Source organism: Oreochromis aureus, linkage group 6, assembly GCF_013358895.1.
Source record: "Oreochromis aureus strain Israel breed Guangdong linkage group 6, ZZ_aureus, whole genome shotgun sequence".
Lineage (NCBI taxonomy): Eukaryota > Metazoa > Chordata > Actinopteri > Cichliformes > Cichlidae > Oreochromis > Oreochromis aureus.
In genome coordinates this window covers 776,749-791,065 of record NC_052947.1, presented here as the reverse complement: position 1 = coordinate 791,065, position 14,317 = coordinate 776,749, and the positions used below count along the sequence as shown (strand labels likewise).

Below are 14,317 nucleotides of genomic sequence, written 5' to 3'. Positions count from 1 at the left end.
CTTCTTGCTGTGCAGCAACAGTGCTAACCACCGTTCCACCATGCTGCCCTATCCTCCACTAGTTTAATCTAAAAGCATCTGCACACAAGGAACGTGAACGGTATAATAATAAAAAATTTCCGTGGGCAAATTACTTGTTTTTCTCTGCATTTGACCCATTCACTCAGTGAAGCAGTGGGCAGCCACTAAGCAGGCGCCCGGGGAGCAGTGAGTAGGGACGGTACCTTGCTCAGGGGTACCTCAGGGTAGCCGTTCAGTGGATTCAAACCCCCGACCTACCGATAATGGGACGACCACTCTACCTACTGAGCTATCCCTGCCCATGGGTATATGGGTCCTCTAACTTTGGTTCTACCTCTGCTCATTTACATGCGAATCTATTCATCCAACATCCTATTAACACCCCCTTCTGTTCTGGTTTTATTGGCTTGCTTTGATATTTAGATTTAGATATTTAGATTAAGAGATATTTAGATTAAGTCTCAAAGTTCACCTGAAACCAGATAGATGTTTTAAATGGAGAAACTTTTAGCTACTTAATTGTTACCAAATTGCAGACACTTGGACTGTTATTACTAGTATTACAGAAACTAATCAATGATGCTCAACCAGCTCATGGACTCGCCTACATTTGGCCTGCAGACAACTATGGCACAGGGGAAAAGGCATTCATTACCATTTTGACACATCTGGGCAAGAAAAACCAATAAATAAATAATCTCTACCTAAAATCATTTTTAACTCAGGAACTCAATCTACAAGAGAAGCACAGTATTGCGGAATTTTTCAAGAAACCTATACCGGTTTGATGTCACGGTGCAAAAAGCCCACTGAGTGGATGGCTTCAATGGATTCCAGGATCTGCTTCCCAAGTCTCAGGGTGGTACTCATGGTAAAGGTTCCTCTGGGTTGGCTCCTTCGCAGGTCAGCCAGGTTACGACCCTGGGTGAGGGACAGTGACAAGGCAGCGGGACTTAATTTCTGCTTGCTTTTAGTCAGGCTGACAAATGTGTAAAAATCAGGTTTCACAAAAGTAATCTAATAATAACGATGAAAAATGCAAAGCTGGATATGACTCATAGGAGTCATGGTGGCAACATTAATGAGAAACATTAAAAAGTTGTCACCAGTAAATTCATCTGTTTACATTCTGGCTAGGACTTTATTAAAGGTCAATTACATTTATCCTCATTATTTTGTGTATTTTTTCTAGTTACACTGCAGGAAGTCAAAATACCAAATGCTGAATCCTTGAAGCAGGGGTTATATTAATGTAACTTTAATAGCACTCAAGCAGATAAAGGTTTTTTTAAGACTGCAAAACCTATACATTTGGTAGATCTTAACATGACAGGAACATGAAGACTTCCTCCTGGTGTGCTTCCTCAAAGCCGAATTTTTTAAATGCTAAAGAAATAATCTACCTTATTACTGTATGTTATGTGTCCCTCTACACTGTTATGCTTCCCAGTAAAAGACTGTGATTTACATGCATCCACACAGTGACTCACCTGAAGCTGCATGACGACATAGTTGAATTTGTCGTTTCTCCCACAGCCAATAAACTTACAGACATGGTTTTTACCTGGAAGGGAAAAAGAAGAGAGAGGAGGCTAATAAACACTCTCCTAATGTACCACAACTTTAAGAGAACAAATATTGTTCTACTAAACTAATTAGATTTAGAAAGACTTATATTTAACACACTGAAAATTACATATTGGATTAAATTCTTTCAGAGATGTATCTATTTTATTTTTCAATAGCCATTTCCTCCACGTTATCTGGGTCAGTTGAGAGATTTACTCTCTCATGCCTAAAGCTCTTGACCCAAGAGGTGCCTATCTATATCAGATATGCCAACCACCTTAACTGGCTTCCTTCAATGTGGAGGAATACTGCCTCTATTTGGAGCCCCTCTCACCCTCTTCGCCAGCCACACTTCGGAGAAAGCTCTAGCCAAAGCTCTAGCCAAAGCTTGCATCCACAGTGGAGGGTAGGGACGCACACTGACCAGTAAATCAACAGCTCCGCTTTTATGCTCAATTCCCTCATCACCACAGCAGACCAATGTAAAGCCATTTTTATGCTCACCACATTGTGTAGTGGGTGTTGCGTGTAATTTTCACATCAAATCCTGTGTCACTAAACACAATCTAAAAAATTGTGTTTTTTTCCCACCATTTTATTGAGAATCTTGCACAGAAGCTCAGAGGCATACTAACACTAAGGGGAGGAGGTTCCAACTATTTAAAAACTTGAGTTTGCGGGTGCCGGTTTAACTCACAGCAACGAGCAGGCGCCTACATGCCGTGCGGCTCGGAGTAGCCTGCCCAGGTTTGAATCTGACCCGCGGCCCTTTGCTGCATGTCTTACCCTCTCACTCGCCCTCCACTTTCCTGTCACTCTTCACTGTCAAATAAAGACTGAAAAAAATTAATTAAAAAGAGAACAACTTGAGTTTGTGGAGAGAACTTTGCAAAATAACACTCGCTTGAAGAACACTGAAAAACACTTGACAAAGTGTTGGCTTCTCGTTTTGACTTCTCCTCATCAGTGCATATGATATTGTCTGAGTGGCAACACCTATTGTTTAGGTGAATATTACAGGGGCTTGCTGCACCTTAATAGCAGGTATAAATGGCTGCATCTGTGTGATGCAGGTGTGGGGGTGAGCAGTGAGAAATATATTTGTGTATATTTCTCATGTTTTTTTTTAAAACCTGCTGTCTACTATTTATTAGAGATGGCACGATACCACTTTTTAATGTCCGATACCAATTCCGATATCATAAATTTGGATATCTGCCGATACCGATATGAATCCGATATAGCGTATTTTGTAATCTAATAAATTTAAACCTACACCATCCTCCCTATTCTGGTATTTTAAAGAGTACTTACCTACCTAACTAATAGGATTGCCAACTCCCAGCAAAAATATTAGGGAACCACCCCCCGCCCTTAATCGATGTAATCAACTTTAATTTAATGCAAGTGTAAAACAAATGCACAGAAATCAATTATTTTTCTACAATAATTAAATAGATTCAACATCTTTCTTCAACAGAATTGCAGACTGCATAGATGGTACCTTCCCAAAGGAAAAAGTACTATAGCTTCCTAGGGTGTATATTAGACTGATTAGTTACTATATACAATAATGGATTTCTATACATTTAATCAGATGACCACTTTTTTGCAAGATTCAGATAATTATTTATTCAAAGTTTTTAAATGACATAACAAAGTAAAATATTTCTTTGTGCTCCTCTTTCCCTGTTAATGCCCAACCTGGCCCCCAACAACACTTTCCTAGACCCGCCCCTGCACAGTTACCAGCCGTCAGCTACGTAGAAAAGGATCCTGGTGTTATTTGTCTCTCAGAAACAGTCCATAACTTCCCTTCAACTCATTCATGTCACCTAAAAGGTAAACCTGTTTCTCCATCACCTGTTCAGCTCTGATGATTCAGTAAGGACATCTCCTGGTTTCATCTTCATGTTTCCCTCTCACCACATATCCAAACCGACATCATGACCAGCAGCTTTTACAGCTGTGGCTCCAGCAAACATCAGCTGATACTAGAAAGTAATATTAAATACATTCTAACAACAGCTTATCAAGCTTAAACGTGCTGCTGTTGTTTATCCGCTGGTCTCCTCTTTCTGGCGCAAAGTGGGCGATAAGCAAACAAGAGAGACAGGACTTGCAGCAGAAAAGCCGATCAGCTGATCATTGATCAGTTTCATGTTTGAAGTAATAACAGGAGAGGAAGGGGGAGTGAATGAGAGAAGTAGATGCAACTGCGCAGCAAAGACAGAATAACTCCAGCTTTGTGTCTGAAGTACGGAACAAATCGCTTCCTTTTCACCTCAGTATGGAACTCCGATGGCCAGCCCAGCTGTGGCTCAATATATCAGTTGTTAAGCTTAACGTGGAAATACTATGCAAACATTCAGGGATGAACTTACACACTTGCTTTACTTCTCTGGGATAGTTTTCGCCGAGATGAAATGCCGCGGTTAAGAAGCATGTAGTGAGGCTCCAACTGCTCCACCAGACCACCGACAGGTCTCAGACAACAGCCGCTCTATCACGTGACACATACTGCTCCGATGCGCTGAGCTGGGTTATGCCAAGTAGCGCGTTTTGTGAGGTGATTTTGTGATACTTCGGATCGGATTACATTTTTTATTTCTCTCCGATATCCGATCCAGTAATTTAGGTCAGTATCGGACCAATACTGATACGTAATATCGGATCGGTCCATCTCTACTATTTATGTTTAATATCTGCACACTTAGTGTGGAACACCCAAATTTTGTTGAACATATACAATCACAATAAAGGGCTATCCTATTTTTCAGAGATTATAAATGTGCCAATACACCCTCCACAGTTATCACACAAATGTTTCACTATTCAGTAGATAATAGGTGTCGCCACTCAGACAATATCACGTCATACGTGCTGATAAGGAGGACCAGAAGTCAAGTGTTTCCACAAACTCAGGTTTTCAAATAATCGCCTTATCTCTCTGTGTGTCAGTATTTCTTTGAGGTTCTGTGCAGGATTCTTGTGTCTTCAAGCCAGCTGCGACGACTTCAGCGCAATGCACAAGTTACAAAAATCAAGAGGTGCAGCCGGCCAACACGCCACAAAGATTGTGTCTCACGACACAGGATGTGATGTGAAAATCGTCACGCGACGCCCACGACACAATCGATGTGGCGAGCATAAAAACTTAAACTGGGGAAGCAATTTGTCCTTGAGCTGGAGTGGGGACCCCACCCTTTCTTGGCTTAGACTATGGCCTCAGACTTGGAGGTACTAATTCCCTTTCCCACCACTTCACCTGCCATTTCAGTGCCAGCTTTTAGATGTACTGGTAATAGTTCACAGAAAATCAGAGGAACAAAGTGAAACACAAGTCCAAGACAACCAAGTGTGATGCAGAAGAGGGAATGTAGCAGCATAAGAGGCTTACAAGACAAAGACTCTTGAAAGGTAACTGCCCTGCTGCTAAAAACACTTTGTGGGATGAAGATAAAAGGGGCTCAATTACACTCTGAAAGTTGGACCTAAAAAAAACATTCTTGAATTCTACTCACTAACAATTCCACAACTGGAAGCTCGCATAAACAACGTCTTTGCAGTCAGTTATGGTTTACCTAATAATTAAACCTTATCACCTCCACTGTGGACCACTGGCTCAAAGCAATCAGTGTAGGAGATTGTTTGGCAGCGCTTACCTTGCAGCTTCTTCAGCACTGCCACCTCCATCTTTAGCACCTGTTTGGGCTGCTGGGCTGACTCCACTTTTAGGGCCACATTTTCCCGCGTAAGCAAGTCCAAGGCTTCATAGATCTCCCCAAACCCACCCCCGCCAATCTTCTTTAGCTGGAACACAGGTTGCAGGGCAAAGAGCTCTTAATTATCTTAAAGTAACATACTGTAACCTCCAAAAAAACTTTAACCTTAAGAGAACTTTAAAGACTACTCCTCTCCTTCATTTTTCCTGCATCCCTCTAACTTGAATTTTGAATCCTCTTCTGTCTCACTTTTACCTTCTTCATTCTTTTTTATCTTTATTTCATGATGTGTTGGGTCTTTGCAGCTCAGTGGAGACAGTAGATTGATTAGTGAAGTGCAGACAGCCTTCTGGCTTAGTTTTGCAACCTGACTGGCTGAGACAGGAGCTATATTAAGTACTTCAGAATCCAAAGGAAGCGCAAACAGAAAAGAAAAAAAAAAGTTTGTCTTTCCGCTAATCCCTCAAGTTTAAATGTCTGACTTATTTGCCAGTTTAAATGTCAATTTATTTAGGTGAACATTAGGCATCAGTGATTCGACAATCATCTCATCTTTTTAATATCGTCTATAAAGGATTTGTGTTTTTCTTTGGGATTTCATTTTTTTTATATCACAACCAGAACAACAGAACATATTCTGATCCTGATACAGACATTTTTGTATGAAAATAAAATCAGAACTGTTGAATGGGAGCTTTCCAGACTCACCACTTTCCATCGATCCTTGACCATGCAGTTTGGAGGCAGGATGTCGGCCTGCTCGGACGTTCCGTTCATGTTGGCGTTGTCCTGGAGGCCAGGGACTAGGCACTGCATCTGCCAGCTAGACAGAACACGAGCAGCTCCCAACTTAAAAGAGCCATTTATCTGTGAGCAGGGAGGATGAGAGGAGAAAAGGGAAGTAAGAAAACACTGTCAATACTTTATACACAATATGTTGTTACTGGGATTTTCCCAGTCTAACCAGAGCTCTCTGCTGCTGACAGTCATGGCAACATTATTATATTATTATTATAACAACAGGCACTAGAAGTGGCTGGCTGCCATTAGAAGCCATTCTTCAGCTGGATCAGGGTATAGGTCAGTGGGGTGCGGGGTGCAAGAGGGGTTGGGTATGGTGTGATCTTGAGACCCTGAGAAAAGAAGCCAAATGAACTTTTCAGGTTTGAGAAGATGTTTCACCTCTCCAAGAAGCGTCTTCAGTTCTCTCAGAAGAGAGGGTAAACATCTTTGCAAACCTAAAGTGGTCCAGTTGCCTTGTTTTCTCAAGCTCTGAAGACTACCATGACCTGGATGACTAAGAACCTACACGGACATATGGCGTGATGGTATTTGCAGTAACTGGAGCAAATATCATGTCTGCAGAGGAAGCAGTCTAATGCTCTATTCTTATCCTGACTGCAGCTGCAGGTCAGATGCTGCAACAGCCCAACAGCCAACACCTTGCAATGTTTACTGGAGATCAGAACAAGATGGTTTTCAATAAACAATAAATTCTAACAACCATGAGTATAGCATGGGAACACTTTTCACTTCAGTTTTAAGAAATATATGCAAACTGCGTTACTTTAAGTGGTCTTTTAACATTTGGAGTAATACAAATTTTTTAGGTAATAAAAATGAATCTATAAAACATATCTATTTAATTCTCTCTCACACACATACATATAGGACTGCCAGGATAATTTATAATGCAGTTACTAATAACATGATTTACTGTTTGGGTCAAAAAACTCTTTTTTTCTCTTTTTTTTCAAAGAAACTATCCAAGTTGACCTCAGGAAGTTAAATAAGGGCTCGCAGTAGGGGAGACCGGGGATAGTTGTAACATTTTTGACATTTCTGTCTGTAACTTGGAGCTCTTTTAAGGTAGTGCATTGAAAATTTAATGCAAAGTATTTACATGTCTCTGCTATTAAATAGTGCAGCTATTTTCTCTGCAGCACAATTACCCATTGCATGGTATGGTCTCAAACACAAAGAGTGAAATGTTACAATTAACCCCATAGTCTGGGTTAGTTGTAACATAACCTGGGGTGAAATGTAACACAATGAAATAAGGGTACTAACAAAACATTAACATGTAATCTTTGTTTATTCAACACATGAATGCACTTAGAGCCATTTATGTAGCTATGTATGTTTGACAGAATGCAGAAATCTAGCTTTTGAACATATTCCAACCCTCCAAAAAAGACAAATTATGGAATTTTCTGCAACTGAATATTTCATTAATTTTGGTTGGTCTTCCTTGAGTTTGGCCTCATTGGCTCAGTGGGCATTATAACCTACAACTCTTGCACCAACTTTTGAACATAACAATGAAGCTGAAAAAATGGAGTTGTGCACCAGCATCGCAATTCCATTACTTTTTATCATGGCTTACCTTGGTGTGGTTTGCAAAGTGCTTCAGAAAGATGAGGAAATCTGTTTCTTGCACCCATCCTGATTTATTTCCACTACCAATACTTCCTACTGGTCCATCTCTGACACAGTGGTCTGCATAATGTATGTGTGGGAACACAAACAGTGGAGGAATTGTGTTGCCAATGGCATTAACCGCATATACAGAGGCGACCAGTGAACCTCTCTCTGCTGATGTCGTTGCCCCAACTTGTTTAATATAAGTTAAAGTAATAGTGTGGTAAGTTGTAACATCTGCACTATTGTTACAACTAACCCAGACTGTTGCTGTTACAACTGACCCAGACTCCTATAGCCATGAACTAGCTAACAATACAGCCAACGGCTAAAACATTAGCACAGGAGACCTACACAGAATATATCCCCATAGACATACAAATAACATAATTTAAGTTTGATGCATTTAACTGCGAAGCAGATAATACTATTAGAAATTGAAATAAAGTAGAAAAACTTACTTTTGGGCATAAAAATTACTTTTTTTCATATTAAATTGTCTGTGTTTGAAAAAATGTGCTGATTTTTCACATGTGATAGCAGAACTGAATTGGGCATGCACAGGATGAATCACATCATTTGAAACTTAGCCCTGATTGGAGAAATTGGAAGTGTTACAACTGACCCACGTTACAACTATCCCCGGTCTCCCCTACTGTTCTCAAAAACTCCATAAATCAGGCAATTGGAATGAGGTATCTGACAATGCGCTGGATGTGTTTGCGTTTAAGCTTAGCAACAGTTTCATGAGACTAGGACAGGGGTCGGCAACCTGCGGCTCCGGAGCCGCATGAGGCTCTTTAGTCCTTATTTTGCGGCTCCGGGTGGTTTGGGAAAATAAATTAGAAGTATTTAGCTGAAGTGTATTTTATTTGTGTTTAGTTCTTTTTTTAACTTGTACTTCTAAATTGGAAGATTATTGTGGTATTGAAATATAAAAATAAAATTATATTTTATTATTTTTTCATCGCTCAAAATAAACGTCACACTCGCGGAAGCCGGTATACTTGCCGAAACTTTCAACCCCAGGTAGGTCAGTTATGGATCTTCGGATCCACATTATGTCAGCAGCTGTTCTCCACCGTGAACTATGTTAAAAACAAACACCGCTCACGCCTCACAGATGACAGCTTACAGTCCTGCATAAAGATGAAAGTGACTTCGTACCACGGCAGACCCGACGATGTTTCAATGAACATGCTTTTCAGCATCTCTTTTTTGACCACTTTTCACACACGGTTGCTGTACACATACAGCCAGCTGTAGCTTTTCAGCTCACAGCCCGACAACACAACAGCAGAGAGAGCACAGACTTTAAGGCGGCGAGGCGTGATTGCGGGTGCCGCTCAGGTGCGTCCGACTCTCATGCAGCGGCACTGCAGACCACGCCCCGCCACACACATTAACCAGGTAAAATACATATTTAGGCAGAATTTTGCAAATATCTATTTTTCCTTTTTTAGCAGCATAGTGCTTTTTTTCCAATTATTTTTTAAAAGTCAGGTCAAGGCTCCAAAAGCCCAAAGGAGATATAAGGGTGGCGGCTCACGACAGTTTTTGTTTGCTACATGGATCATTTTAGTTCAGCTGGGTGTCTTTCCTTTTGTTATATTTCTTTAAGAGTTCAAAATGTGTTAATTACGTAAATAAAATGTAATTTTCTCTGTAGCACTTCATGGATTCCATAAGCAACACACCTTAGTTGCTCTGTGGATTCTTTTAAAAAGCAGTTAAAAACTTTTCTCTTCAAACAAGCCTTTTGTTGATATGTTGATACGTATTTTATATTCTTTACATTAGTTACATTTGATCTTTTACATTGTGTATAATGTCTACTTATTGTATTGTTTATTTTGATATTTGTGTACAGCGCTTTGTGACTGCCACTCTGTGAAAGGCGCTTAATAAATAAACTTTACTTACTTACTTTAGTTGTTCACACAAAGCATAAAGGTAAAAAAAACAATATATACAGTGTTATCTTCATTTTAGATTTCAAAAAGTATTTGCGGCTCCCGGTGTTTTCTTTTGCGTGGAAACCGGGTCCAATTGGCTCTTTGGGTGTTAAAGGTTGCAGACCCCTGGACTAGGAAGATCATAAGGAGCTTGTTGGACACAAAACAACCTTGGGGTGAGCGCTGCCTGAGAAAACTACTCCAGGAAAAGCAAATCCTTACAGATCTTTACGTCTGTTTGATACAATATCACCTGTTGGTTTTACAAGATTCAACCATGCTTTGATCATTGCAAATGGGACAGTCCTACAAACAGCACAGGGACTCATCGATGCTGAGTTAATTGTTGCACTGTCAAAGCAGTGAACTGCTTCAGGAGGTGATAAGTCTGAATTAGGCAATACGGTTCATTAACAGTAGTGACTGGAGGATGTGGTTCCCCTTTTAAATAACAGATAACAAATAACTAACAGGCACTGCCAAAAGCTTAATTCATGTAGTCAGCCATTACCTTAGTGTTCGCTATTCAACATGAACAGAATTCTGGCTTTTCTCTGCTTTTATACAGGATATCTGCCATGAATGGTTATCAGCTTTCAGTGGATCCATAGAAGAAATCTTAAGTTCAGAGTGATACATGTCAGTTCCCAAACCATGCTTTTCTGCATGCAATGCCATGGGCTTTCATCAGTGCATGCAGAGCTCAGGCGGACTGCAGATATAAGGGAGAGTGTCCACTGCATTCTCAGTCAGGCCAACTCTGATAGAAAACTGGACAGACTGAGAAGGTGGGGAGGAGGCTTCTCTGCACCTACAGTGATACAGATGTGTTAAACAGCAGTAGCTGCACAGAGACCAGGCAGCTGGGAGTCACTGTAACACTGGAGAAGTAGGGAAACCTGCTGCAGGCCTCAACACACTGCTGAGCCGCCAATCACTGCAGAGGGTGGGACCACACAGTCTCCCCAGATACACTGGAACAGTCTTGGAGGACAGTAAGCACAGTGCAGAGTAAATGGCCAATCAGAATGGCGATACTATGCATTACGTGTTATTATAGTGCCATAGTCAAATATATTGCTACAGACTACGAGAACAGACAATGAGTAACAAAATCCATTTTGGAAATTTACAATCAAAAGCAATACGTGATGTAGTACAGTACAGTGGTATGTTATTGCCAGATACAAAACATATATTAGTATAGTATATATGGTATACTTTAGATTTGGTAAAATTATCTTAAATAAGTAAATTACAATATGCTATATTTATAATATGAAGCTATACCATTATTTTGTCAGATATTGTTGAATAATCTGAATAGGTTACTATCACCAGCCAGTTATCAAATTGTACCATGTAGTACCATCATATGTCATAGATACAACATTGTCTTATGTCTTACTTTTTCGCTGTAGCATTTAACTATTTACATTAACACTAATAATCTGCAGTGCGGCATAAAATAAGTGTAAAAGAGAGAACTCTGCTGTTTTCGAGCGTCTCAGCAGCAGATTGGAGAGACAGACCTTTTATTGAACCTCAGTCTTTTTTTCTTCCTTCGTCACCTACAGCTCTATTAATCTGCTAGTGGGTGGGAAAGGGAGGGGTGCTCTGCCAGAAGCTGGGCTTGCATCATTCCAGTCTGAATCGGATGAAATTGGTCAGAGCTCACCATAGTTCTGAGCTCCTGGAAAACCTTAAGATTTACAACAAATCCTGAGTGTGGCAAAACCCTTCCTGTTCCTTTGTTAGCCTACAAGCCAAAACAGAGGGTACAGTTAACCGGGAAAGAAGAAGAGGAAGAGCAGTGAGTGCTGCAGTCTTCTGACCAGACATCATAGGAGGGTAGGGTACAAAGAGCCTATATACACCATGTTAACCTTGAAAACTTGAAGCAGCGAAATAATCTAACATGCGAAAAACTGTACTCATTTACCGTGTCAATCTTGTCCCACGTTCACTTGCTGGTTGCAACAATCAGCCATGTATGACAACAGTCATGTTGCTCAGTGGTGGGTTGTGTAATTTTTTCCAACTCCAGCACTTTAAACTCTTCATAGACTAAAAGCTTGGAAGCACTTTGTTTTCAGACTCCTACAGTGAAAACAGTCTATAGCCCAGAGTAATTTATCAATGTGCTCCTATAGACAACAGAAAAGGTAGAAAATCCTGTTACAATGTACTTCTTGCTGTGCCAGTTGCAATCACGAGCCTTTGTGCTTTTAAACAATTTGTTTGGAAAAAGGTTCATACAACTTTTAGCAACTCTACATACACTAACAACATACGCTTTTTTTGCACCTGCAAGGAATTCCATCGATGATGATGTTTCTTTCGTGAGTTTTCTGGCAATACAGAATTTTTAAAACTAAGCTTAAAGTATGTTGGTTAATGTGACATTAGATCACGGTATAGTTTCATATTCACTGCGTATAAATGTTGAGATTAAACAGGACCTTTAGTGTTTCTATGAGCAGACGGTGCTGCAGAAGTATGCCCCGAGTCCAAACAGAGTTACATGACAACATGAAATGAATAATACGAAAAGTGACAACAAAGACTGACTACAGATATATATATATTTATATATATGTATATAGATAGATAGATAGATAGATAGGTAGGTAGATAGATAGATAGATAGATATTATTTTTTTTCTTTTAAAGACACATGTGTATGTCACTAGGACAAGCTTGTTTTTTCAAAGCAGTTTCTCTCATTTCATCTGTCATGGATGTGGTGCATTTTCCATTGTTATACCTCTCTGACCTGTCTTCCCCATGTGATGTTTTTGTGTAATGTATGTATGGTCGGAGGGTAAGATTGTGTGCAATAAGTCGGCAGCCTTATGAAATTTCCCCTTGTGGGACTAATAAAGGTATATCACATCACTTTACATTGCATCTAGTGGCCACAGTCAGCTACTGTCATTGAAAGCTCTGACTCTTTCAAACTCATAGTAAACTGTAGCCGTCTTCATCTTACAGGCATGTCTGTCTCCAGCTGAGCAAGCTGAGAGACCAGCAGCTTCTTCTGGTGATTTGCACATGCGCACTGTGGATAAACCGCCTGATCGGTCGATGGAAGAGCAGCTATCAAGGCTAGCTGACACTGGCACTTTGAGTTTGAGTGCTTGCTGTGTGATGTATGAGGCCTGAGAGGGAAAGACCTGAAACTTGTGGAATGCCTACTAAAGACTAATAAAGATGGTCATTTTAATAAATTAGATTTCAAATAAAGACTTTGCTTTGAAAGTATTTGTTTGTTTCTTGACCTCTGAAGACCAAACAGATTTACCAAAGGCGGTGGCAGCATTACCTGTTTAAGACAAACAAGAAATGCATGTTTTATTACACTACATTAGCAAGGAAAGCTCTGACAGTGATAGAGAGAGATGGCAGCTCTCGCCAAGCCTGGTCTAATAAAACATGCAAAGAGTGCAGGTCTGTTTCTTTTCTGAAGAACTGTCTTTTTTGCTTTTCATATATATTTGGTCTTCACAGAACATCCACTACAAACATATGCTTTTTTCCCCCTCTGTATATCTCTTCTCTGCAGTGCACAGTGACTTTACCTCCACACCTAGACAAATATAATAATATAACCAACAACTCACAATAATTTCTAATGCAAGCTCCAGTACATTTTCTTAGTGTACATGCTGTGATCAGCAGACGAGTTGCTCTTTGTGGATTTATACAAGATGTAAGCAGATGCTTCACAGCTATCTCGACTTCCGTTTCTGTCGCTAACAGCATACTGTACATTGTCTTTATATTAGACAGTTTTATTTTGTTTTTCATATATATTTGGTCTTCACAGAACATCCACTAGAAATATATTCTTTATGCTATGGAAAATGATCCTGGACTAAATGACTTAAACAATGAATGGAGCTTCCGCTTTGGTTTAAACCCCCCCACCACCACCCCGTTTTCCCCCCTCTGTATATATCTCTTCTCTGCAGTGCACAGTCATGGATGCTCCGTGCGCATGCGCACCATCACATCCTGCTGATCAATCAATGTGGCCTGGACAAGTTCTGAATTAAATATTATATAAATAAATATAATTACAGTTGCACAGCCCCCATCTGTCCTAGTCTGATTACCATCAAGCCACTTTCGTTATACCGTATCTCTGCGAAACACTCACACCCACTGAATGATTTCTGTATGGGCCGAGAGAGCTAGTTCGGATAAGGCCTACCTGGCGCACTGTCCGCTCCTTTTCCGCCTTTTGGGAATCTTCATCTGGGATTTTATTTCGGCACAAAACGTCCTTATCCAGAAAACCCACCGTTCCTCTTACGTGGGGCCAGAATTTGGGCCTCAGGGTTCCGCAGGATTAAATTACCATTTATTTCTTCTACAAAGGTGCCTCATATCAAACCAGACACGGTCCATCCTCAGACCGTTAGTCCCATCCAAGGCAGAGTCCAAAGAATATATAAATAAATAAATTAATTAATTAATTAAAATGGAAAAAAAAAACACACATACACACAATAGCAGCTTTTATTTTCGCTCAGAGCCCCGGAACGCTCAATAAAATCCACGCTGATGTCCGGATCCTCCTCCGATTCTCAGCTGCATCAGCTCAGGAGGAGGAGGAGGAGG

The 14,317-nt window shown here is 40.4% G+C and overlaps 1 protein-coding gene across 1 annotated transcript in view; it reads right to left on the bottom strand.

Annotated features, from left to right (window-relative positions):
* Positions 1-14,019, bottom strand: part of ttbk1a (tau tubulin kinase 1a) — a 70,241-nt gene extending 56,222 nt beyond the window's left edge. The window contains exons 1-5 of the mRNA XM_039612984.1: positions 13,908-14,019; positions 6,024-6,182; positions 5,256-5,403; positions 1,512-1,585; positions 802-942 (exon numbers count right to left, since the gene is read on the bottom strand). Coding sequence (XP_039468918.1) covers positions 802-942; positions 1,512-1,585; positions 5,256-5,403; positions 6,024-6,131 — 471 coding nt within the window. The 5' untranslated portion in view covers positions 6,132-6,182; positions 13,908-14,019. The remainder of the gene's footprint in view (positions 1-801; positions 943-1,511; positions 1,586-5,255; positions 5,404-6,023; positions 6,183-13,907) is intronic.
* Between the last annotated feature and the right edge of the window lie 298 nt (positions 14,020-14,317).